This window comes from Anopheles merus, chromosome 3L (genome assembly GCF_017562075.2).
Source record: "Anopheles merus strain MAF chromosome 3L, AmerM5.1, whole genome shotgun sequence".
NCBI lineage: Eukaryota > Metazoa > Arthropoda > Insecta > Diptera > Culicidae > Anopheles > Anopheles merus.
This window is the reverse complement of record NC_054085.1, coordinates 10,413,845-10,440,266: the sequence shown is the minus strand read 5'-3', so window position 1 is coordinate 10,440,266 and position 26,422 is coordinate 10,413,845. Positions and strand designations below refer to the sequence as shown.

General features: G+C 44.8%; 2 protein-coding genes and 1 long non-coding RNA gene across 3 annotated transcripts in view; 1 reads left to right on the top strand and 2 right to left on the bottom strand.

The window, feature by feature from the left end:
- The window catches only part of LOC121599575, a 222,114-nt gene that overhangs the window by 25,208 nt on the left and 170,484 nt on the right, over nt 1-26,422 (top strand). The window lies entirely within an intron of this gene.
- Nucleotides 1-26,422, bottom strand: part of LOC121598945 (fasciclin-3-like) — a 100,412-nt gene that overhangs the window by 936 nt on the left and 73,054 nt on the right. The window contains exons 3-11 of the mRNA XM_041926324.1: nt 13,658-13,772; nt 13,371-13,582; nt 13,143-13,271; nt 12,857-13,066; nt 12,603-12,781; nt 12,266-12,527; nt 5,426-5,471; nt 2,521-2,719; nt 2,074-2,440 (exon numbers count right to left, since the gene is read on the bottom strand). Coding sequence (XP_041782258.1) covers nt 2,074-2,440; nt 2,521-2,719; nt 5,426-5,471; nt 12,266-12,527; nt 12,603-12,781; nt 12,857-13,066; nt 13,143-13,271; nt 13,371-13,582; nt 13,658-13,772 — 1,719 coding nt within the window. The remainder of the gene's footprint in view (nt 1-2,073; nt 2,441-2,520; nt 2,720-5,425; nt 5,472-12,265; nt 12,528-12,602; nt 12,782-12,856; nt 13,067-13,142; nt 13,272-13,370; nt 13,583-13,657; nt 13,773-26,422) is intronic.
- On the bottom strand, nt 8,334-12,259 carry LOC121599578. Its single transcript, XR_006005690.1, has 3 exons — nt 11,882-12,259; nt 9,283-11,089; nt 8,334-8,418 (listed from the first exon to the last, which is right to left on the bottom strand). It is a non-coding gene; the product is annotated as an uncharacterized LOC121599578 (long non-coding RNA).

Here is a 26,422-nt window from a genome sequence, read left to right as displayed (position 1 = left end):
AATTACGTCAAACTGACGGCCACTTCTTCCCGGCGGGCTCATAAACATCATCGTCGCCCATCGTGCATCAGAGTGGCCCTGTGTCACTCATTAAATCTAAGATTTCAGCCTCATTAAAGCGTTAACGTCTGCCAATAATGATTGTTTTCTTGTTTATGACTCCTTGGAAACACACCAACTCGGGCCTCAGCCAGGGCCGGTGTCCTAGTGAAGGCATTAGCAACCACTTGCGAGGTAGTACACACTATGAACGCTCGATTGCACCTGTCAAACGGTCCCGCCATCGTCGGCAATATCCTTGTGGCTTGCAAATGAGGAAATTGGCATTTCAGTCCGGGGCGTACACCACTTCCGTTGTGCATGCAGGAATACCATTGCACGCATTCTGAAGACGACATCGAGGATACACCATCTTGAAGAAGAGACTAGCGCAGAAGGAGCACACACTAAGACGCTGTCGTACTGCAGACACACGGCACCATAGCACCCTAGAGACGAACGGAGTACAGCAAGCAACGAACCCGGTGCCTGTGCCGGTAATGGTCCGGTTTTAGGGCCATGAGTTTCGGCGTCCCAAGGCAGCTCGGGGATGTCGCAACTGTTTCCCATTTTGCTAGGCAGCAGTTTTGCCACACCAGACGACACACTCGACTATGCTGCGTGCGTTTCCCACCAACCGAATGGCGCACCACTCCACCAATAGGTTGGCAATGGGGCGGTGATGGGCGCGGGCACAAGGGTGTGTTTTATTTTACGACACCATATCCTTAATTAATTTAGTTTAGAAATTCTATAAATCCTCTCGTTAAACTCAATTTAATTACTGACTCTACAATCGTTAAAACCGGAAACAGGTATGCGCTCTCCCTTACGGACGCTTTCTCCCCACTACAGTCGGCGGCGACGACGAAGAAGTTGTTCCGAAAGGTGTACCCTGTTCTCTCTTTGCGTTTTGCAATCTTCTTTTCCTTCTACAGTGAAGTTCTTGGTGTTTGGTGTGGTGTGTTTTTCCTTTGGAGCAATAATTTCATCTCATTGCGTTGCCCCGCATAGACTGCTGCAGAGGTGGCAAGCGCTGTTTGACCTTTCACCCCTTTCCCTCAAGCAAACGGTTATCACCTGCAGGTCTCCCATCCTCTCTCGCTCTACAGTATAACGTTTTTGCGCACCGACCGATCCGGAACGATTCGCTCGTTTGGGGACTGCTGTTTGTTGCTAATTTGCGACCGTTTGCTCTGTGTGTTCTGCCGGCGAAACACCCTCGAATTTGACCTCTAGCGTACTCCCCCCACCCTCCCCTCCAGTGAAGAAGTTTGCGTGTCGCAGTTAGATAGTTATGCCGTTTGAGTTATGTCAATAGCAGGTTGTTGCAATTTGCCCGTTTGCGCCGAGTTTTGCCGATGCAGATGACGTGGGATGACGACACGGAGTGGTTGGTGTGGCCGGTGTGGAATAAATTCGAAGAGGCGTGGACGATACACCTTACTCTCCACTGGCTTGCTAGAAAACATGACGCAAAAGTGCTATTTTTTGTGTAGGTCTTTTATAATTCATAAAAGTAGGTCATATCGTTGTGATATAAAAAAACCTCTCGCGGGGTTTCTCATACGTTCCTATATTTCAATTCGTACCCTGTATACAAAAGAACTATTTTATAAAATTTATCCCAACCTAGCAATCTCCTAATCCATTTGCGGGGGGTTTTACTCGTAAAAGTCAGAGCTAAGGAAATCTTAGAACGATATGGTGTGTATGTATGTCTTTCTCGCAAACGTTCGCTTCATTATTAAATTCTTAAATTCGCTCACAACTAACTTAACCTCTAAACGCCTTCTTTTTCGGTGTGCCCTGCTTCTTCTTCCACTACAACTGTGACGAGCGTGCCTGCTGCGCGGTTTTCAATTCTAAACCCTGCTGCCATAAAGTTAACTAAAACCGTCGAGTGTTTAAATGAAATGGAAATGATTGTATGACGAACAAAAAATGGGGGGACACACAGTGTGAAACGATGAATGAAGTTAAGTGCAAAACGTGCCTTATTGTTCCTCCTCATTCGACACAGAGGAGGAGTACTGCTTGCTATGCCTCCTGTAGGCTGCTTTTCCCCCCCGTTATTCGGCGAGGTTTCGAGCAGATTATTTGCCCCCGCCGGTGGTGCCTTGCCACCGTCGCCTTTGGCGCTCGGTTTCTGGATGCTAACGTCGATCACGGGACGGTTGTCTTCGCTCGAATGGTGACGCTGCTGCGGTTGCTGCTGAGGCTGCTGCTGCTGCTGCGTTGCTTCGCTTCCGGCCGTTGCGTTGGCCTGCTGCTGGATGTACATAATTTCGGCATACTCGGTCGACTCGTTGCTGACGGCGGCCGGCGGTTTGTTGACGAATGAGATCTCCCCGGCGGCCGGTTTTAGCTCCAGCTCGGCGTACACCAGCGTTTGATCGTCCTGGAGGATGGGGTGGAACGCAAACACGTTGTTAGAACACGGTGGTAAAAAGGGGTTATGGCACACTAAAAATATCTTACCTTTGCCGGTTTACCCGCTCCATCGGACGGCTTCGTGTCCTGCTCGTCGACGGCCGCTACGTCCGGGGTGGTGACGATTTCTTCAGGCAGTTCGTTCGTTCCGGCACCACCTCCACGCTGCAAGCGTTTGGCGAAAATGTTCTTCAGGCGCTGGGTTTTCGTCATCGGTTGCTTCACTTCGGCACTTTCGGTGTCGCTACTGTATTTCAGTGGAAAGCGTTTAAGAGGGAAAAAGACAGGCAAAGGGTGAGATTGAGGCACATAAACTCACATTCAGTTTGATTTTTTTTTATCTACTTAAGCTTAGCTTAAGCTAAATTAGAACTAAACGGTGGTTTGGAAAAAAAACTGGCTACGAATACCTCTTAGAAAAACAGTTTTAGTGCAATTCAACAATAATATTTTGGTGTTATATCCAATTTAAAGGGACGGTTTTATACAAAATCAATAAATAAGCAGTAGTTACAGGGTTTCTTACTTTTATTTCGCGATCTTTTGTGAATTAAAGTCATTTTCATAAATTTTTGTTTTAAAGAGAATTTTTTAGAATTGTTATCCTGATTGAATGATAGATTTAGACAGATAAAGTTTTTTTGAATCGTACAAGACATATTTTTTTAAATTGTATGTTACAGGGTTTTCTAAGTCAGTTTCGAATGTAAACTCCATGCAAAATGTTGTTCCACATCGATCTGACATTTCATTTCCATCATGACAATGTTTAAAATCTACAGCATGATTTTCAACACATCTCAACCTGTATTGAGTTTGACAGTTCGTTGTTATGTGTTGAAAATCATGTGTTGAAACTGAAATTTCATTTTGAAACAAATATACCATTTGGCAGCTTTTTTGGCAGTTTTTGAAACGATGAATAACAATGTTTTCTTTCGAAACTGACTTGGATAACGCTGGATTCCACATCGATCTGGTATTTAATTTCCATCATGATAATTTTTAATTTCTCCACCATGATTTTTAACACTTCAACGGGTTGCCCTCATCATTTTTTCACTGGATTATGAAGCCGGATCTCATCCCCTATTCACGGGTGAAGTGTTGAAAATCATGCTGAAGAAATTACAAATTATGACGATGAAAATGAAATATCAAAGTGACGAGAAATAACTTCTTGTACGCAGTTAAAAACAATATATATATAGAGGAACAATTCGAAAGTGACTTAGAAAACACTATTAGGCCGAAGTAAACCATTGTAAATAAGAATCATAATTTTAATATGTAATCTTGTGCCAAAAAACGCTCGAGAGATTGTGTTTCGGTTTGCAACTATAAAACAAGAAACCCTGTAAAACAGAAATTCCGTTCCCAGCTTGTCAAAAAAGTGATCAGACCCTGTTTAATAGATCCATTAGGGAAAATATTAATCGACAAAAAACCCATTTTAATACTTAACGTACGAAAGTTTTATACCGTGTAAGTTGTACTGTATATCATGCTGAAATACAAATTAAAAGAACGATAAAACTACATTCAAATATTACACTTTGAAACTAAATTAGAAAACAAAAATAAAACATAAAAAGCGTACTATTTTACAACAATTGTTTTATTGCAATAAATAAGAAACTCATCCCTGGCAAAATAAAAGGGCAATAAATTAGCGTTCATCTGTACATAAGGTAATACGTAAACGGAGGGTATAATAAAGGCAAAAGTATTAGCGAGCGTCTATACACAACTGTATTAAGTATTAATTCTATTTGTTTACATTAGCTGTGTTGCTGTTGTAGTGGTTGTTGTTGTTGGAGTTTTTGTTTTGTTTTAAGGAGCGCTGTTTAACACGTAAAATATCCGTTTTAACTACAAAAAATGGCAAATCGTTGCGAGAGTACGGCTGCATATAAGTTAGGGTACGGTTCCGCGAGGAGACAGTGTCGTTTTGGAAGGGGAGAGAATAAGCGTTCCGCTATCTCTTTCACTATATGCTATCATTATCACACCTAACTAAATGAGTTGAGTTCTGTCCTGTGTTCCTGTGGCACCGTTGTGACGCACCCCCCGGTTTAGTAAGAGAAACAGAGGGCACACTTCAAAAAATCTCCGTTTCACGCTTGCGCTTCAGGGCGGCCCCGGATAGCAATAGCTGCGCCTGTTTCTCCAGCAGTTCGCGCTGCTGGTGCGGTATCCAGCGCTTCTGGGCGGTGGCCACCGGCAGCCCGACCTGGTTCGGATCACCGTACCCGATCGTGGAGCAGGAGTCGGACGAAAGGACGCTCGCATTGTCAAAGTTGCCACTGTTGATCGACTGCTGCGGTTCGCGCCGGATCGCACCGAGCGGATAGGCTGCGTCGAGCGGGTTTTGCCGCACGTTTGTTGGCCGCAGGATGGAGCTGTTGATGTTGTCGGGTGTCGGTGGCATTACCGGAATGGTGGTGGTAGTGGTAGTTTCGCCGTTTGAAACGTTTGCCTCCACGACGATGCCGGTAGCAGTTGGTAGCATTGTTTCACCGACACCATTGTCTGTAGTGTCACTGTGGTTAGGTTATTTGGAGTGGGAGGGAGCCCGAAAATAAATACGGCAAGGATAGTGTTTAGAGGGAGGAGAAGGAAAGAGAGAAGAGGGGTAGGTAAATAGATTTTTTTTTTGTACATTTTACGATTAAATTTTTTTAGAACGCTGACCAATTGAACCATAACACCATGTATTATGAACGCTTTTGGTTTTTGAGATGAGTTTTGAAGGAACGGAAACAAAAGGACGAAGTAAACGTTTGCATGAAGAGCGTGAGATGACACCGACCAAGCGAAACTACACCGAGTGTTACACTACGAATTCTATCCACTTTTACATTAATCACACACATAAAAACAAAACACACAATTTGAAATGATTTTGAATTTTTCCTTCCAGAGGGTTCGTCGCTTACGCTACAATACTTACGTTTCACCGATTTTCGCTGCACTGGTAGAGGTGGAGCTGTTTTTGCCTGTAAATGAAATAGAAAAAAAAAACACAATATCAACCACAGTGATCAACAGAACAGAATGCTTAGAGAATTTCGAATATTGTCATCCAAATAGTGTGTCGATGTGCGGAATATTATTCACATTCAAATAAACAAATTGACTCCCCATAAATCCAACCAAACAGACACACACAGTGATTTATAACAACAAGCAAAAGAGCAGAAAGAGATTAAGAGGTTTGTAGAGGCTTGTTTATTCGTTTGGAGGTATATATTTACAATGAAAGTATATAAAAAACGGAGGAATAAGGTTTAAAAATTCAGCACAGTTTCGTGCGTGATTTTTTGTTAACTTCGCTATGTGCGTGCGGTTCTGATTGTGTTCGCGCAGTTTATCGATCGCGTTGCGGTGATGGTTTAAATTAAACCTAATGGGTGATTTTGTTGCTGTTGCTTCTATGATTGGTACTTTGAATTCGCTTATTTGAAAGATAATAATTATTTGATGTAAAATTCCTGCAAAAAACAGCTCCTTGAGATTCGTAATGTAAACGAGTGGGGTGTAGAAGAGATTTTGTTTGCAAAATGTGCAAAATATCCATTGTCTTTTTGATTTGCTTTGCGCACGCTGTAGTCAGTTAAATTTTAAACACAATCTGTTTTGCGCCTCCTTCATATAGTCGTTAAATTAGAATCTAATTACGGTCGTAGATCCTTCTAGCAGTGGAAATAAAATCTAATATATGGTCTTTTTTTAAGACATTCGTCACACGCTACTGGTTCCACCGGCAACAAAGTTACGGGGAAGAAGGTGTTAAATAAGGGTGCAGCAGCAGCAGTAGATGACATCTTGTTTGTTTCTTTTTTTTTATAAAAAATATTTGCAGGACATTTTCATAGCTCCGTCTCTTTCTCTGCTGTCCTGCTGTGGCTAATTCTGACGTCTCCCGCAATTATGCATACTTTGTGCAAATAGTTTAGAGCTTAATCGAAACCGCTAACGAAAAGATCAACACATTTCGGCTGTGCTTATGAAATACACATATCGTATCGTTTTCACTATTTAAATTAGCTTCCTATTGACACATACGATCATTACCGTCCTTTTCTTCCTTCCGCATTCGTTATCGTGACGTCCTTACTAACTAATCCCGTCTTGGGGTCAAACTGTACTGTACTCACCTAACTAACTAATCCCGTCTTGGGGTCAAAAGATTTAAGTTTATTCAATGTTCCGTTAAGTACGGGGTTTTACTGTGAGAAAACTGTTCGAATGAATTGTTTTGGGGTTTTGTGTGTGAGTGGAATTTCGTACTACAAAAAACTGCCAACAACTGGAATTCATACCGGCCGATACTGCCATCTTTCACTCTCTCTCTATTTCTATTTGTCGTGTTTTCGTGTTAAGTATACTTTCCATTCCATTACGCACTTGCTTCCCTCGTATCGTTCTATTTTAAGTAATACTAAAATCTACATTAAGGATTTTCACATTTCGGGTAGCGCAACACCTTCGTTCAAAAAAACATTTCACAATTAAAATTTTCTGCCATTTTTTTTAAAGAGAACGACCGCTGCATACGCACGCAGTTCCAGGTTCAAAATTGGGTAAAAGCTGCTTTTTTCCTTTCATTTTTTTAAGGTTTCTGGTTGGTTTTGCTAATTGCTTCTCGCGCGCCCATCGCTTCTCAATGAGATTCGATTATTTCAATCATTATGCTGTTAGTGACGATCGCAAAACAAAACAATTTCAGCAGCAGCCGCTGCCGCTACCTATACACTAATCAAATAACGAAAAGCAGAGTAAAAGGAACGCATCTCCTGTTGTGTGTGTGTGTTGGGGTTTTTGTTTGTTTGTTTGGGTTGCATTAATCACCCCTGGCTTAATCAAAGATGGAGAAATAAGAGGAAGCGTGGATCCAATCATATCCGTATAAGAAGCAGCAGGACTCGTGCTATCTGTTTGTGTGCCAAAACAGTTCCCACCACTCGACGTAAGAGCAAAAAAGGGAAATTGATAAAAACAACAACAACAAGCAGAGGAAAAGCTTCCACAAGAACTCACACAACGAACCCGCCGCCGCACGAGGGGAAAAACCCCGGCTAATTTCCATGCTCCATGGAGATGTTTTTGTGCAGCGCCCTGTGCTCCTCCTCTTAGGCTTGTTTTGTTGTGTCTTGCCGAGTGGTTTTGTGTTTCTATTTTTTTCTTTTTTGCTTTTGAACGGTTTGTTATTTCGGTTCTTTGCCTTGCTTTCTTCCGAAATTGTCGGTCTAGTCCTTCAATCATGGCCTAATGTTTCTTTTCTTCTGCACACACACACACTCTCTCTCGCCTCTTCTCGAAAGCAGTCGTTAATTAGTTCACCTTTTCTTCGTGCTGTTGTTTTCGTATCCTCTCCTCTCTCGTCATCTTCACTTCCGGCGTCACTTCTTTTCTACGCACTTTTTTCTCTTTCGCCCATGCCGGAAGTGGTTTTGAATGAATGTCGGACACACCACCACCACAACCGTGGTGCTAATATTTCTTTTCACGCACAACAACAACCGCGGTTTTTGCCTCCTTCATCCTTCCTCTGTCCTTCTCCCTCTACACACAATCACAATCCTTACACAAGTGCTAAATAAGCAGATACATCCCGGGGTGTAAAGTGGAGGAATTGGTGTGCGCGGTGGCGAGAAATCTACACCGATGTGTTCGTTTTGCTGTCGGCCGGCTTTCCGTTCTCCTGCTTGGCCGCGGCCGGCGGCGGTACGATCGGGGCGGCCACCGGCTGCTGCTTCGCCGCCTGCTTGCCGTTCTCGTGCTTGCCGTTGGTGGCCGCTGCCGCGTGCCGCTCGTCCCCTTCGTGGACGTAGTGGGCGGCCGGGTCCTGGGTCTGCAGCCGCTCGTCAATCTCGTCGTCGTGCGGGTGCGGCGCAATCTGGGCCTCCGAGTCCGGATTGATATCGGTATTGAGGGAGGCGCCTGCAAAAACAACCAAGAAACAGAATCAGGACACAGTCGTTCTCTATCTAGCACAACAGCGGTGTGTGGGGTTGGTTTGTTTGGAGGGGGCGTCTTTAGGGTGGTCTGGTTTTTTTGTTTGTTCGGTCTATTTTGATCTTGGTCTTTGACGGTCTTTGTTTCCACGCATAAATTGGTTTTTGTTGGTTTGCGTCCAGGCGCACGCCCCTTTCTGCTCAAGCGGGATAATATGGATTGACTCCTTTCGCTACAGATACACATCCTACACATTCTCCGGGTTAAATGTGTGAGAGTTGTTTTTTTCCCGTTGCTTTCATTAATGCTTGCAACAAAAGTAAAAGGATATGCGTTGAACGTGCCGTAGCATTTTACACAGCAGCACTTGTGCTTTGCATTTTTCATCCTTCTATGCCAAGGTGGACAAGTTAAGCTCTGCTCTTGTTAAGTCTTGTCATAGTAATAGAGAGAGAGAGTGAGAGATTGTAAGGTACAACAGCACACAGCAAAGAAGCAGTCGTTGAATGCTGTTCAGAATTAATTTTGCATCTGATTAAATATGAAGCATTAGTGGTAGTTTCAGTAGTAGCAGTAGTAGTAGTAGCAAGAGCGATAGCGCACCAGCAAAGAAACGGCCACCACGTGGTAGGTAGCAGCATTCGTTCACAAAATTAAGAAGATATAAAGCTTCAACGTAACAGACATATGCCAATTTAAAGATAAAAAACTGGGTTTTTGCTTCAAAACATCCGTTGCGCTTTTATTGGTCCAATTGGATTCTAATTGTATAAAAACAGCATGCTAGAGAGAGGCAATTGTAGTTGGAGTGGTGCATTTTGCATTTTTCATTTGAGGACGTGTCCCTACCTTTCTGTTTCTTGATCGTTAGATGCAGGCCAACAGCGCACAGGCACGCTGTTGAAGGGGTTTACACGGAAGGGTTGTTCTTCTCCCAACGCACACACGCACACGACGCACGCAAGCAGTATTCTGTTTGCATCGTCAGTCTCAATTTCGGATTGGATTGGACACGTTTCGATTCTTGGGATATATAGATTCGACGAGTTTTATAATGTCATGGGCGTTCGCATTCCCTCGGTTCGTTTGATATTCTCTCTAGCCTCAGACCATCCACATCTCCCTTGATAGTGTGTCATTAACTCACAGCTTTTTCTTACGTACTTTTTGTGTTGTTTTTGTTTGTTTTTCTCGAAGTGCTTTCCTTTTAAGATGAAAGCAAAATGTGTACAAAAAAAAAGGAAATCTACTAATGGCAATCTACTTCACGCGAGCCCTAACACTGCTGCCCCTTATCTTCTAAATCTATACACACATTTGTACTGGTACTGCTGCTGATGCTGCTGCTACGATCCATTTGAAGCCAATTTGAATATGAACGATACATATCACACAACCAACACACACACACACGCGCGCACACTTAACGGAGAGAGTAAAAAGTGGACAGATACCAGTTTTTTTTTCTTTTTGATAGAAAGAGTAATCCTTAGAGAGACTGTACGCAATTGCTTTTTAAAACGATTCAATTCTCCTCACCCAGCGCAGGACGGTACGAAGGAGAGATGGTGCTTTAAACGCACAGTAGACGGCTATGTCAGAACACAGATCTAATTATCATACGAATGAATTTAAAAGCAGCTTTTCTTCCCATTTCCAGACCCGGTACTAAACTTTCTCCTCTCAGCAGCACTACTGAACTTCCTGCTAGTAGTACTTTTAGAGCGTAGTGGGAATAGGAGCATTTTTCCCCAGAACTAGTCGGAATAAATTAGCTTAAGCTTAAAATAATGCTTTTCTTTTCATTGTTACTCATTAAGCGACTACAATGGTGCTTTGCTTTTGCTGCCACTCCTTGCGCTGCGCTGTTTTGTTTGCGTAAAAGGGAGGTTTTTGCGCTTATACTTGCGCTTGGCTATAATTAATTACTCTCCCGCCGTTACTTTTGTCATGGTTGCGCACGCGTGTGTGTGTGTGTGATTGCTATAACAGTTTGTCTTTTGGTCGCTTTGCTTCGCTTAAAAGCTCGGGTAGGCAGTTTTAAACATTAGCATATCTTGCCCCCTTTTATGGGGGTGGGAGTAATAAGTTTGTAACGATTTGTCTTTGCTTGTTTTACATCCAGCAGTGCTGTGATAAGTACGAGGAAAATTCTATAATCTCATTTGACACCAAAATACACATACACACACCACACAACACAATACATTCCTGTGAGAACACACATCGTCGGTGTACACACCACCATCGAGGGACACCAAAGGCACGCGGGGAGGTTTTATTTCTTCTCCTCCTAAACTGAACACACTTTGAGAGAAAGCGAGAGCTGCATTACAGAAAAGCCTACCAAAAGGTTGTATATCTTTCTTGTCTAAGATTATCGTGATCGCTTAATCGCTAGAGTATGTATGGATGGGTTTGTGTAACGCGTAACATCTTCACGACACTGATTGAATATATTTGGACGGAGTGAGAGAGTGTGTGTGCGGTGAGGGGGAGAGTAAAATACTTCTAAAACACAAAAACGGCATTTTGCCCTACTACTAAACACACACAGCTCGGATACGACATCGTCATCATCATCATCGTGTGTGAGCTTTGTTCTCGTAGTGTTACTCTATGCGTTACTGTAACGACTACTACTGATACAAGCTGACTGTAAGGAGAGAGAGAAAAATAGAGAAGAAACGAGTAGAGAGAAAGAGCAGGAAGAAAGAAAGAGAGAAAAAAGAGAGAAAGAAAATGGGAAAGTGGGGGAAAAGAAAAGAATGACGGTTAAAGGATCCGTTTCACACGAAAACAAAGATATGAACATGGTAAATTCAAGGAAACACATGTACCACACACACACAACATTGCTAAGGGAGAGGGAGAATTTCGAGGAAATCCGTTCTATTGGAAATGGGAAACATAATACCGTGAAAATATAACAAAAAAAAAAAGAATGGGAGCTACTTTCTCTGAGCGTAAGAAAGGCTTGGGTATAGGAGGTGAACCAGCGAAACAAGTGAAACGGAATGCAGCTGAAGCGCGTGTTTGGGTGACGCTATGTTGGTGTGCATCTTCAGCCATGTGTGCAATATGAAATTCTTTGCCATTATTTCTGTCTTCTTGGGTGTACTTTTCGCTTTCAAACGTGATTGGAGGTTGTGTGCAGGGATGTGAATAAGGAAAAGCTTGCGACGCTTCTTGGTGCAAGGGGAAATGCTCCTTTTCCAACGGTGTAGCACAGCGCATGAGGTAGAAATGGGGTGCTTTTTGTGACATTCAAACTCGATCCGTGATGAATGAGAAGAGTTTTTAAACAATAATTAAAAAGCGAAATAACTCAAAACGAAACGATTCTTGCTTTTAAGGCGCAAAGCTTTTATGAGCGTAAGATGCAGATGGACAACACGCACTGGAGGCGGTGGTGATGACACTGTCAAGCTTGCATTTCTTGACTTACTTGCGACCTTTACAGAGAGGCATGCGGTCTTGTTACTCTGTCTGTCTGTCTCTCTCCCAACCTACGGTACTTCGCGCTCGCCTGCGGTATTGTGTGCTTGTGAGAGTTGATGGAGTATGTAAAGTATTCGGTAAGGAATCAATTTGCTTGTTACTGGGACGAATTGGAGCGAGGGGGTGCTACACAACCCACACGTTCTCTCGCGCTTTTGTGCTACTTGTTTGCGTGAGGTTAGTTTACTTCCGCTAAGGCATGAGGTATATTAGTGTGCAGTTATATTTACCCCCCAAAAGAGGGCTTTTGTGCGTTTGTTTGTGTGTATTGTTGGCGCGATATCGTTGGCAAAAAAATGGCACACTGCGCTTCAAATCGGGTTAAACTTACCACGGAAGCACCATCTGCCGGTTGCACGGGCTCCCACGATCAGCGCAATGGCGAGCAGCACGATCACGACGGCCAGCACGAGCCCGACGATCTCGCCAGTGCCGAAGCTGCTCGACTCGCTGAACACTTCGTCCTGCGAGCGCAGGGTGAGGCGGTACTCTTCCACGCCGAAGTTGTTGGAGGCGCGCAGCACGTACGTTTTGGACAGATCTTCCAGCGTCAGGCCGGCGATGGTGAGCGAGACGTTGTAGCGATTGTTACCCTGCAAACAAGGAAGCCGGATGTGTGTTAATACGCATTGCTTGGAACGGGGAAGGAAACTGTCGAGCTGTCTTACCAGAGCTTCCGGAATCGGTACCGCGTACCGGCCCTGCTCCGTGCCTTGATGGTAGTCCGTGCCGTCAATGTTCCACATGACGTGGGGCGACGGGTTCGCCTTGATGACCATGCTTGCCGTAGCCGTACGTCCCAGCTGCAGTCCGTAGACGACCTGATCGGGCAGGGCTTGTGGTTGGACTGTTAGAGTTGTAGAAAAATAAAACCTTTAGTCATTCTCTTCCTTGGTTGAAGAAGCATCAGCGCGCCACTCACAGTTTACGTCCAGGATGAGATCCGTGCGCGAAACACCTTCCGGATAGGCGAGATGCTGTGCCTGGCAGGTCAAGCGTTTGCCATTGTCTTCCGCACGAACGGCGCGCTTCAGGGTGGAGGTCGCGGTGAACATATGCTTGTTGGAGCGCTCGTCATAGTACTCCTCCGGCGCTTCCGGGAACTGTACGCCCTCGTAGATCTGTTCCTGGTCTGCAGGGAAGAAACAAAGTGCGCCCGGTTAATAGCGTCGTTACAGCAATCACATATAGCAGGCCTCGATACGTACCCAAAAACCAGGACAGGTTTGCTGCCGGGTTGCCGCGTTCCGCCGTGCATCGGAACATCAGCTGACTGTTCACTTCCACGTTGGCCAAATTGCCCTGCACCACCTCAATCACGGGCTGTTGCGGTGGGACTAATATTAAAGGAGAGAAAATGCAGAACAGAGAGTGTGTGTAAATTAATTCTTGCTTCTCGCTGTTTTCCCCCCACCTCAACTAGAGCGTATACTTACATGCTACTACAATCTCGATCGAGCCGGTCAGCCCTCGTCCGTCCACGAACAGTGTGCAGTTCATGAGTCCCGCATTGTCGGCAGTGACACGGTCGATGCGCACACCGCACGAGCCCTTGTCCAGCCCTTCGCCGTGGTAGTGATAGCCGGCAACGGGCGACTTTTCCGTCGGACTCAGCGCAATCTGATCATTGAGGCCGGGCATCCGTATGCTGCGTGAGAAGAGAAGCGAGAGAAAAGATCAGTTTAGCTGGTCAAGTACAAATTTGCAACTTTCAAACACTTACAGGCAAAGTTGGGCCGGACGGCCTATCCGACAGTGAAGCTCAACATTTTCCTGGTTCTCGACCACTGTGATCGATCGTGGCTCTGTGTCGACGACCTGTGCGTGTGTGGTGGTGGCTATAAGTGAAGAGAGCAGAAATAAAAATAAATTAGTCCAACAAATCAGAATAATATTGCGATATGGAATATATGGAATATTGCGATTTTCAAAACAGCACTTCATTTTTAAACATCTACAATTCAATGCCACTGCTGCTGCTAATTAATCTAATCACAATATTTCGATCGGATTTCCACACCAAATGAATAGGAAAATGGGAAGATAAGAACAAAAAACAAACGCTCGAGGATAACCCAAATCCGAACTAAATAATCCAATTTCACGCAGATCATGGACTCTTTCTCTCTCTTTCTGCACAGGTTTCCCTTCAGTCTAATCCCTAATTAAAATTGCCTACCACTCACTGAAGTGATGATTCATTTGTAGATAATCGTAGGATGATGATAATGATGGCTCGGGCCGACACACAGGCCACCCATCAGGGGCTGGGGCTAGCTCCTCTTTCATCGGCAAAAGCTGTAGCTCATCCGCAAAAATTAAATCACGGCTTCCCGCGTAATGGAAAAAGGGAGCTTTTGTCTGTGCGTTTGAGGTGGGGGAGAGGCGTTTCCGGCGGGTGTAGGAGAAAGTGAGAGCGAACGCAAGGGGATTTTTGGGCAGCAAGGATAACATCAGCATAACAGCCCCTTCCTTTCCTTTACACCCCCATCCTACATATCAGCATATTCAACATTCGTGTCTATGTGGCTGTATCTATGCTCTTTCATACACCACCCCACGAGTTGGGCCAAATTGTTATCATTCCGTAACCATCATCGTCGGGACTGATTAGTTAATTAAAGCTTTTGTTCTTTGTGCTGCTGCTTGTTCATGGTTGAAGAGTGGCAGGACGGGCAGAGCATCGCGCACACTCTCTGACTGTTACATGAAATTGCCGATGCAGCCAAAACAATTGCAGCAGCCATTTTTGCATTAGACGCGTTAGAGGTGGTGTGCTCTATAGTCAAACATTCTTTTGTGTGTGTTTTGTGCTAGTTCAATGAGTGATTATGTGATAGGAAAGTGGAGCAAAAGAGCTCGGTCAAAATGAATTCGCTGATGAGATTATTTTGCATTTAAAATCATGCTTTTGTTTTCGTATGTTGATGTAGTGCAGCGGTTCTCAAACTTTTTTTTCAATCAGTGATCATTTTTTAAATATGATTGATCCGCTGATGGGTTGAGGATAATGAGTGTACTAAACGGGGGAAAAAACTTAAGAAACCATGTAAATATCTAAAGGGGTTTTCGGGACTTAAAATGGCTGGTCGGAATGAACTTAAAAAAATAATATTAATGCTGAGGAAATTGACGGACATCCCGATCGACTGCGTACTTCTATTTCAAGATAATAATGGACATAATGGACACCCTTGGGGCATTTGCTCAGCAACATTTGCTATCTTAAAGTGTTATTTTTCATGTTTGATCATTTGCAAACCTTCGTTTATCGTTTGTTAAATGTTTTCTTGCTTAAATTTCCGTTCCCAGGAATTAGATTTAGAAATCCTCAGAATCAATAAACATGATTTTCCTCTTTTCATTGCTTTTTAATCACGACATAAACATCTTCTCATTAGAAAACTCAATGAAATGATGCAATTATTTTAAAAGTTCTAATTTACTTGAAATAAAAAAAGGAAACTTCCTGCTTTCCCAAAGGGATTTTTCCTTGGGAAGCACTGCTGAAGAGCAACAAAAGCAATAGGAGTTGCATTTTATTGAACATGGCACGGTTTGGTGAAATAAAGTACAGTGGAATGGGCTTTCATAATAGTTTCTCGCACAAAAGCTTGGCAAACATTTAACTGAAGTAAAACAAATTTCTAGAGATTATCTCTCAATTCCGCGAAAAGCAAAGCACAGCATGCTTCTAAGGTTTTGAATCATAAAACGTACGAACAAAAATACCAAAAAAAAACAAACTGCGCTCAACTAGCCATTAGTATCCTCCAGTTTCCTATTTGCATACATAAACGATCTTCCCAATCGGCAACACACATAGTCTCTCCTTACACAAGGGATAACACAACCATTTTCCACCCCGACCTACTCAGTAAGGCGATCGAGATGAATACCGAGCACGATGTTGCTTTGACCCCGTTCTCGGTGGTTGTGAGGAGCTGTCCGCTTTTGCTAGGGAGCTTCTATTCCATTAAGTCGCTTGCTATGCCGGTTTGGGGTGGTTTTTTTTGTTCTGAAGTGTGTCCAGCAGTTGTTTTTTTTCGTTGGGGTACTTGGTTGTAGTCGTTGGTACACAATTCGTCTGATCCCTTTCGCAAAAAACGCTTGTTTGCTGGCTAACGTACACATCTGACTACATCTTCATCCCTTTGCGGGCGCGAGAGCTGTGTGCCCTTTGCTCTTATCTGTTTCCCACACACACACTCTCTCTATCTTCTGCTCGTTGTTGTCTAGTGAGGGAGGTTTTTTTGTCTCCTCCCGAAATGACTGCAGAGCATTCTAACAGCTGTATACGACCGACGCGACTCTGCACCAATGGCAAAGAAGCTTTCTTTTTGACGAGTGCTTTCGATTGCAGCAAGCCTTGCGCGGTTTTTGTGCAGCCCACGCAGTAATGGGCGCATTCTTTTCCCCTTTTTTGCTACTTCCCAAACTGGCAGCAAATGGTGGTTTGCGAATTGGTTGGCACACACACACACACACAAACACACACCAACCGAAAACGATTTTTATCCTGTGCGAACGCATGGCGGACGAGAACCCCCGTGCCTAAGACCACAATCGGTATGCTAGTCGCGTGTAACCTTTGTGCATTGGGTGTGTGTGTGTGTGCGTGCTTCCCCCTTTTTCAGCATTCCAATCGAACACCCAACAGCTCTACGAGGAAAAGCGTTTTTCTTTGCCCAGTGTACGCCTTTCCGGGGCTCTTTTTTTCTACCCAACATCCATCCGTGGGAAACTACAGTGCATGGTAAATGGGTTATTGGCGATCCCACACACACACACACACACACACACACACACACACACACACACACACACACACACACACACACACACACACACACACGGATATACACACTCTTCGTCGTCGTTGCCGTCCAGCTACAGCTACATCGGCCAGTTCCATCGATTGTTTGAACAACCTGGCACACGACAAGGACAGCGCCCCCCGGAGGGCTGCCGTTGTGATGAAATTGGAAAACGAGGCCCCTGTGTAACAAATGGCATCTCACACTGGATCGCCATGTAAAGGGGGAGGAAAGGGGTGGAAGAGTAGAAAAAGATTGCAATGACTTTATTGTGTGCGTGTTGCTGGTGGTACATTTCCGCGTTGTACGCGCTTGTATGCTTTTTCACCGTTGCGCGCGCTCGCGTCTAGCTGTTTTTCGATGAACTTCTGCGAACGCTCTCTCTCTTTGTCCGGGGACGGTCACACGGGAGACTATTAGACGAACTGACCAGAGCCCGGGTCCTAGGGAACGATTGCAATATCAATCGATTTTCATACCCAACACACAGACCCTACTGTTGCCTCTGATGGCTCGCGTATGAGATGAGGATCGGTGTTCCTTACTGTGCCGCGTTTTGCCATTTTTTTTTCTACTGCCGTCACAGTGCAATTCGGTTGCAGGAAGGAAAGCAGTGGAAAAAAAGTCTTATTGCTTCCGTGTTGGGTCCTGCCGTTGTTGTTTTTGCCGTTGCCAACCAAATATATTGTTGTTCGCCGCAGCAGCAGCAGCAGCAGCAGCAGCAGCAGCAGCAGCAGCAGCAGTAGAACGAAGTCTGCCAAGAGCGCGCCACAGAGTTTCCACGTTTATGAGAAGACTGTCTGGGCCAGAAATGTGACAAGTGGACTGAGGAAAACAAAACATCAAACGAACCCACTTTCATTCGTTATGCGTTTACTCGTGTCGCGTGATATTGACTCGCTTGGCGCGCTTCTGCCCCGCGGCCTGGAAGGATTAAAATGAAATTGCATATTGTCGTGTAATTGGGGGCTTCCCATACCCGAGCGGAGGCAGCACACATAGCATGGGTGTGTTTTATTAATATGTCGAAAAATAAAACCGACAAAATCGTTAATTGATTGATATTTGATTCGCGCAAAGGAGCTCGCATTGGTTCGCTGTTTGGTGGAAAATAATTACCAGCACCATGTCGGCAGCAGCAGGAGCAATCTTTCTGGGAATTTTCAGCTCCAACAAAGAACGCAATCGATCGAAATGTAAAATGGGGTGAGTTTGCACACGAAAAATTGCATCGTTGCGGCTCATTGGCTCATTGCAATAATGAGATATTTTCAGGACAAATTTTAAGTATTTATTGCGAGCGATAATGATACAAATAGTTGAGAGAAACAATTACAGCGACGATTGGCACAGATTATTACTAAGCAGTAAATGGGCATTTTCATTCCTACCTTCCAGATAGCAGTTTGGCCTTAACAAGAGCATAATTGATGTGGAATCTTTTAAATTTATTCATTTTTGTAACTCAGCCTCGATCAATTGAGTCAAAATACTTACAAGTGAAATAAGAAATACATGAACAGGCTTCTTAAATGACTTCCATATATTACGTAATATAATTTATTTTGCATGCAAAATCTTTTTTTTAAATTGCATTGAAATTTCCTAATTTGAATTTTAAATAATATCGTTTTTGCGTTTCACAATATCTTCTGCTTCGTTTCCATAAGTGAGCGTTACGTAGTTTATGAATGACTCCTTATCATCTAAACAAATAATTACCACCAAGCAATTAATCTACTGTGATTCGCTGATGACCTGTTACGAAGTACGAAGAATTTCAATTAATCTAATTAGATTCGTATAAATGTTCCCACTGTAATACATACTCCAAATTGCAATTGACTAAAAGTTACTCGAAAGCTTTGCCGTGAATTAGCTGAGCTGAGATTTTAAGCTTTTTTGCTGAGCAAACTAAAAACAATTTTGGGATGGTTCTCCGACATAAATCACCCAAAAGCGTACCATCGTTTTACTTCCTAATTCGAAGCATATTCCAATGCATTTGCCATCGCCACCGTCACAGTGCATCGAATATTGATGTGTGTTTTACACCAGAGGAGAAAGTTTTGAGCGCACAATTGCTTCCTCCGATCCGACGAAGTGCGCAACAATGCTTGGTGCCTATTTTCTCCCGCAGGCGTAAAGAATGCGCCAGTAACGAGCCAGGCGCGGAAAACGGGACCCTGATGTTAGCTATAACTAGAGAGATAGAGGAAGCGAGCATTAGGATGAATACAAACATGCGCCGACGGAGTTCATGCCTAACACATGGGGGGAAACAGACACATACGCGCACGATGTAATATTCCGGGACTAGGCTTTTGGGGCTCGCGCTGTCGCCGTAATGCTAGAGACGCGCGGCGCGCTACCGTAGGGAAGGAAACAGTTGCACACTCGAACCACTAGGCAACAGATACCCCCAACACCACATCCACACATAGTGGGTGGACACAGCACACCGAAAGACTGGCAAATGAAATATCCTTTCGATGCTGTAGGCGATGGGTTTCGCTGCTGCTGCTGCGCGTCGTCCTGCTGCTATGGATGGAAGATGAGATATATCTATACACCACCCACCACAACAATCCGCTCGCTCCTCGCTGACCGACTGACCGATCTGACCGCCAGCATGGTGGGGATAAAGCGAACACACACACACACAAGCCCCAAAAGTTTTTTGTTCGGGTAGGAAAAAGGGCATCGCAAAATAGAGCGAGCTCGAACCAGTGGACACCGAAATCTGTGGCGGACAACACGGCGGGCCACTGCTGCTGTAAGTAGGGCAGTGTACAACGAGCCACCACCAGCACAATCCGTGTAGTAGCAGTAGTAGTGGTAGTTGCAGAAGCTACGTATCATATTTTTGCCGCTGTCATTTGCTGTCAGTTAAATAAAATTTATTGTAGTTCGCGTGCAGCTTTTTCGTGGTGGGATTTTTTTTTGTTCTCGAGGAAAGGGGAGTTAGGTCCAGGCCGGGAAGAAGAGCTGTGCCCATGGTGTGGATGCTGTGGAAGTGGGAGGATACTAGTGTCAAAAAGGATTCGGTTTCTGCTTCTGGCTTCTAGCTTTGGGGCCGAAAAAGCATTATGGATATATCGTTTGTCCCACACGTGTGTGGCTGGTGGGACCAAAAGGGGGCGAGTTGAAGAATGATGGGAAGCGGGAGGGGGGCAGCGCACAGCCAGGAGCAACCAGTGTACCATACACACACACACACGTGGAGAGACACAATGGGATAAAATGTCAGTTTCTATATTCGGTCACGTTGGTCAGTGAGCGATGTTGGGGTAACAACAAAAAAAGTCACGAAGGGATAGCGTTGAATGATGCTCCCCGAGACCATCTCTCGCTATTATTAGTCCACCGGGAGAATGCGGAAGCGAGAAAGGCAGCAAAAAGGACCATACTGCAACAAAGTTACAGCCAGTGCAGCAGAGGTTGTGGGGACGAGTACGGGCGCACTATCAATGGATAGAAATTGTCCTGAGGCGTTACTGCTACTGCTGCTACCGAAATTCTATCCCAAGCTGTTTTTGCCACTTTTTTGCCATTTTATTGAGAGGAAAGGGAAGAAAGGAACATCAACTTGATCAGCGTCCAGGGATAGATGAAGCAAAAGGGGATGGTTACTGGTGGAGAGCTATGTTCCTGGACCCTGATACATCCTTTCCTTGCAGAGGTCTTAAATGCAAGCGCAACTTTCACAAAAAAAAATTAGCACACCACTCAGTTTCCGCTTTTTGACTTCCGTCAGACCATCGGAAACTATCTCGTTCGCCTTTTTTTTTGGTTAGGTTGTTTGTCTGTATATCCTTTGCAAGTATCATCCGGTTTCAGCATGCAGCACATGGGAAAGAGCATTATACTCGATGGTACCTTGCAGCAGCAGCAGCAGCAGCAGCAGTAACTGCCCCGCCGGCAATAAAACCGATCTGCTTCGAATTTCTACCTATTCTTGGGAGAAGGGACATACACACACACATACACCAGGAGGTTACAATATGAACATCGAACAGGGTGAACCGGCTAAATCCCTTACATCAGAAGGCTGCATAGCTCCTCATCACCACGTCCCTATTATTTTCTATCCCGGTATCCCGGGCAACAAGCTGTTTGATGGTTCCGGTAACTAGGTAACGATAGTTGGAAAATGATGAGACGCCGGAGTTGTGGATCTCCTCTCGTTTGCTTTTAAATTCATTCTGTGGCGTTGTTTTTTTGTTTTGTTTTAGGGGTTTCGATATCATCGCTTTTTGAAACGAAGAGGAAACTATTACTGCAATAAAGAGCATGCAAACGATGATGGAGAAGACAAAGGCCCCGGTTGTTGTTGAGTTTACACCGGTTGGAATGTTTTTTTTTGTCTTTTTGGAAGATAGTTTAATTTCCTTCTCTTTCGTAGGATCATTATTTTACAGTGTGTGTGAGTGTTGTTGGAGCGAAATGGTATAGAATATAGAATTTTCATGTATAGTATTTTTCCGAGAAACGAAGACACTTGACAAACTCGATTAACAGGACACGCTAATCACGTGCGTGCTTGGCAAATTTAATCAATACCAACGAATGGAAGTATTTTCCCTATATACCTACCACCCAACCAAATACAACCTTCAACCACTCAACTACGTTACGCACCACCGATAACGTATCGTTTATTACTCGCTGCTCAATCCGTTTAATTTAATGTTTGTGGTTTTCCCGCCTGGTGTGCATAGAGATCTGGGGGAAATGTATGCTAGGTAGGATGATTCTACACGCCGAAACGTTGAATGACCTCAACCGTCACAGCGCCCGGGAAGAGCAAATGGACCGATTAGCGATTACGGTACACACCGCCGTTCCCCTTCCTTCCTCCCTTTCCTTGATGCACCCCTAGATGAGATTTATGCACACTTTAAGGGTAATAAAAAACACTGGGGCTTTACTGCTGCTGCCAGTAATAGCTCTCCTAGCGGCCTCCCTCCTAGATTGCGGCAAACCACCGACGACGTTACGGCTGAATGAACCGAACAACAACGGGCCGGCCCATGCGACAAAGAACCGTAATCCACCACGACCACCACCACCACATTTCTAGGTCGATTCTGTTCGTCATCTACAACGGGGACACATTGCGCGACCCCCACGCGGATGATCGCTCAAGTAAAACGTCGTTCCTTCCGAGTTCCAATTCCGTGACGGCAGTGCGCTTGTGTCCGAAAACCGAAGCTAGCCGAATCAATTTGCACCACACACCACCACCAGCCCGCCATCATTAACATACTAATGCACTGGACTATAATAATGTCAGTGCTCATTATTTGTGGCGTGCAATGGAACAGAACCGCATCTCTGGTGGCTGGGGATCTGGATCGAACCTTCCTCCTCGAAGCCACCCCCGATTTATACCCCATTCTCCGATTTTCTTCGGCAAGCTTTGAACTAACCATTAACAACTCATTCCCCTCTATGCGCGTGCGATTAGGTCAATTGGTGGCTTCCACCTGCAATTATGCTACCGTGAACTGGTGCACTAAAATAAACCATGAACTAGATACTGTGTTGTGGACAATGTTACGGACCTCCAGAGAACTTGTTTTTCGTTGGAGAGATTTTGTCCTGAGAATTAGGACATTCGTTCCAAAACTGGAAGCAGATACTAATGCGATGAAATTCCTCCAATTCTGATATCTTCGTTTAAGGCATCGCTTGTCCTCAATTTTGCTTCAATCAATCGAAATGTACCTCTATACCAAGATTACTTCATGAATCTGAATAATCGATTCCAAAAATGCCTTGTACCCATGATGTCCATTTAATCTGAGATTTATCCTCGCGACAGTCGTCAGCGCTCCCCACGTTCGTCCCCGTCCCCGGCAATCGGTTCTAATTGGACATTCTGCTCAATTTGCACGTACTAATCCTCTCCACTGTTTCTGTCAAGGATTCATTTGTCCTTTTTTTGTCCGCTTCTCCCAGCTCCTCTCGATAACAATCAGGCGCAAATGGAGAACAAAGAATGACAGAAAGAAGAGAGAGAAAAAAAAACATTCATTTCCGCCGTTGACAACTTCCCACCTTCTGGCGACTGTCGCGAGAAAACTCGGGAGACGGGTCCAGCCAGGGCCTATGATAGACAGCACTGTGCGCTGTCGGGTTGACAATTCTTGACGCTTGATCGACCGACGGCAATTGGTCGCAGATTGATGGAACACACGCCACACCACTACCACCACCACCACGTGGAGGATAAACCGTCATCGTCTACTCGTCGACTTCAAAATAACTTTGTCTAGCGAAATTGAACTGTCGGTTGGCAGGACGACGCCATTTGAAGTCGGCTGCAAGGATGCTTGACGAAAGAAGCATCTAGACAGCAAAAAAAAGGAAAACAAAATAGACTACCATTCGCGACAAGTGTGTCTTTCTGTGTGTGATGACATTGAGGATTGTTGTTTATAGTCGGTCGGCCACGAGGCGTTGAAAAGTTGGGAACGCCACCGGTGCGGGGACACAAGTGGCAGCACAGATCGGTCCAGAAAGATTATGAACTTTACCTTCCCATCATTCGCGCATCAAATATGCCGCCCGCACTTCCGAGAAGGTAAACACACATACACAGAGCGAACACAGAGAGATATATAGAGAAGAAACCGACCGGATGCGACATTTTCGGGCAGGTCAAATGAAGTGAAAGGAAAATCATTTCCACTTCATTCAACCAGGGGACCGAAGGGGACGGAGAAGTTCGCGGTTTTCGTGGCAAAAATTGAAATGGAGATGAACACACCGGGCGAAGATGATGATGCGCCGCAAAACCGAGGGAGGGATAAAACGGTCCATTTTTGATGCTGTTGTTGCTGCTGTCGTTCAATATGCATGGGCGCGGGATGACCTGTAGTTGTTGTGTTTTGAGGTCTACCCTCTTCAGCGTTCAGTCATGTAGCAGGGAGGGGGGAGGGAGGGTTTCAGTAGGCCTACACCGGATGTGCTCTTCTTCATAGCAACATAGCAGCCGTAGCTGTAGCTCAACGTCCACCACCAGAGCAAGTCATCATTGACACGTTTTGAGGGTTTTCTTGTTTTCTTTGTACACTCATCTTTCAAGTGCTCTCCCTTTTCCCGGGCGTGGAGATGAGACACTGATGAAGTGCGAAGTAAAATAACAGTACCACGCCTCTCCTTTCCTTGCATAAGTCACCACCCCGCGCGTCAATCGATTATGATTGAGTGATGGCGCTCTATCCAGGGATGGAAAGGTAGAGGAGAGTTAGAGCCCCTCATACCTTGCGGACTAGCAACAATTTGCCTTTCCCAAGCAGTGGGAATAAAACGTTGGCCACTACACAACGGCATAAAGTTTATCACATCATCGCGAAAAGGTGAGGAGGCGCGCAAATGCCATTTCTATTGTTGGATTTGTTTGTCGTTTTGTCGACTCGATTGCTCCTATTCCGCAGCTGCACGCAGTGTGGCTGAGAGGTGTGTGCTACAGAGCGGATGATGTAGTTTAAAGATAACAGACAAGAGACAATAAAAACAAAACATAAAACAATAATCAAGATCATTGCAATCAGAGCCGGGAGAAAGTGAGCAGTCGTAAAGGTGTGTTTGTCAAGTTTTAGCATCTCTCCGGGTAGACTAGCAGCAGCAGATAGGCACACAGTTTAAACAATGATGACCTGATTTGCTGAGAGTACTGCTGCTGTCCGAAAATCCGTAATGACACGGCACACGTCTGATTGAGATAACAGAAATAGTGTACGAGGTTTGTTGCAACGTCTTTAAATTGAGGAGTAATTATATCTAGGAGATGATAGTTGGAATTCCAAATTGTAGGGTATACTTGGGAAGATTTGTCTTCAGAAGAAATGGATGTTCAAATCTGATCACGTCCATTCGTTGATTGGAAGTCACTTTTTGGGTTATTACCTGCAATGAAAGAGAAGACAAAAATTGTCATTAAAATTTGTTGTACGATTTGTATTTTTAGGTTTCTTTAGGCTTTAAGTCTATGCAATAATTGGGAACTGTTTGCTAACTTTGACTCCGTCTAATAAGCCCAATGTAAAGCCTGATTTCTCCATATTTGTCTCTCTTATTTATCTATTCTCTTCTGCTATTAAACAACATTGGAACCTAATAAATGTCGCTTCTTTTTATCAATAAAATAAGAAAGTCCTCTTATTAGACCCGTTCAGTAACTCGAAAACAAAACCCGTTCTTCTGCAAATGCCACTAATTGAGGCGTTGCAATTAAACTCTCCCCATCCCAAATGCAACTAGAGAGGCATCATCAACATCTTTCGCCACCGACTGTAAACACACGTTGCTTTCATCGTCTTATAAACGGGCTTCTTAATACCTGTTATCATTTTAAATATTTCTCTAATGATATAAATTCCCGCACACGCGCCTAATCCACGTATCTGTTTGAAGGAGAAGAGCTTGTTATTATTTTTTCCACATTCCTTTCACTCTTCAAGGTGGCGGGACAAGAGGTTCGACAACCTTTGAACATGGGTCATCGCAAAACCCGTCCTGACTGGCTACCTCTGGTGCTGCCAGTAATTAAACCTATCATTTTATCCTCCTTCTCCAAACGCTTAGCTGCTGCATCTCGAGACAACATTCACTTTACACCCTGCCGACATTGAAAAGTGGCGACCGAGGATGAATAGTTTTCCCCCGGTTTCGCATACATCAAAGCACACACACTTTAACTATTTTCAAGCGTAATCCTACTAGCACCACTAGTACACACGTCACAATCGAGACGCGACAAAAGTGCATAACTTCATCGGAAATAAAATAACACACACCGTTGTCGTTATTTGCCGGCTGATATCGCTTTAAAGTCCGTTCCATTACTGTTTTTCCTTGGGGTTTCATTCGCTGCCCCGGATAGAGTAAAGCTTTCTCGCCCTTCCTCGAGAGAGGTGTTGTGTGAAAAGCAACAACACTTTTAATTCAGTTTACACACGTTCGCACGTACCGTTGGTGGCAGCCCGTCGTCGCCGTCGTCAGTCAGCCAGCCAAGAGTCAAGGAGATGTTCCGTCATGCCATAACGTGATCGGTGTCGCCGTACGCACCACACAGCGCCGCCATCTCAAAGTTGATATCTTTGATGGTCACGATGACGTCTCGGTGGCCAGGCCAGGCCAGGCGACGTGGTGCGACAAAACAAGAGCAAGATGGTTTCAATTTGATACGGCCCTCCCAAAAAATAAAAGTAAAAACGGGAAGCACTCAACGCATCAGCGGTGTGTCGTAAGAGCGCCGCCACACAGTCGAGGAGGAGGAGAGAAAGTTTGACTTTTTAATGAGTTGCGCGCTCAGTCTGTTTTGCTTTTCGCGCGGAAATTTTATCTGAGGGAAAAATTTATGACGCCTAACCGAGATGGGGATGCGCGGACGGGCCCCGGGGGTGTAGACGCGAAAGTGTGACTAAAATATCCGTCAGCTTCTTAATCGCGCGCGGGCTCCGATGCACTCCCGGGTCGCTGGTGTGCGCCACTGCTGTGTATTAATTATTTTGCAACGTCGTCAGCAAAGTTCCCCACCCCCCTTTCGCTCTCGGTTGGTTGGGGACGGAAGCGTAGCCTCAATAATGCCCCCGGAGGTTGGTCTGGGAGGTGATAAATTAACGGAGGCTGCAGTGTAGCGAATTTGCATACGAAAGCAA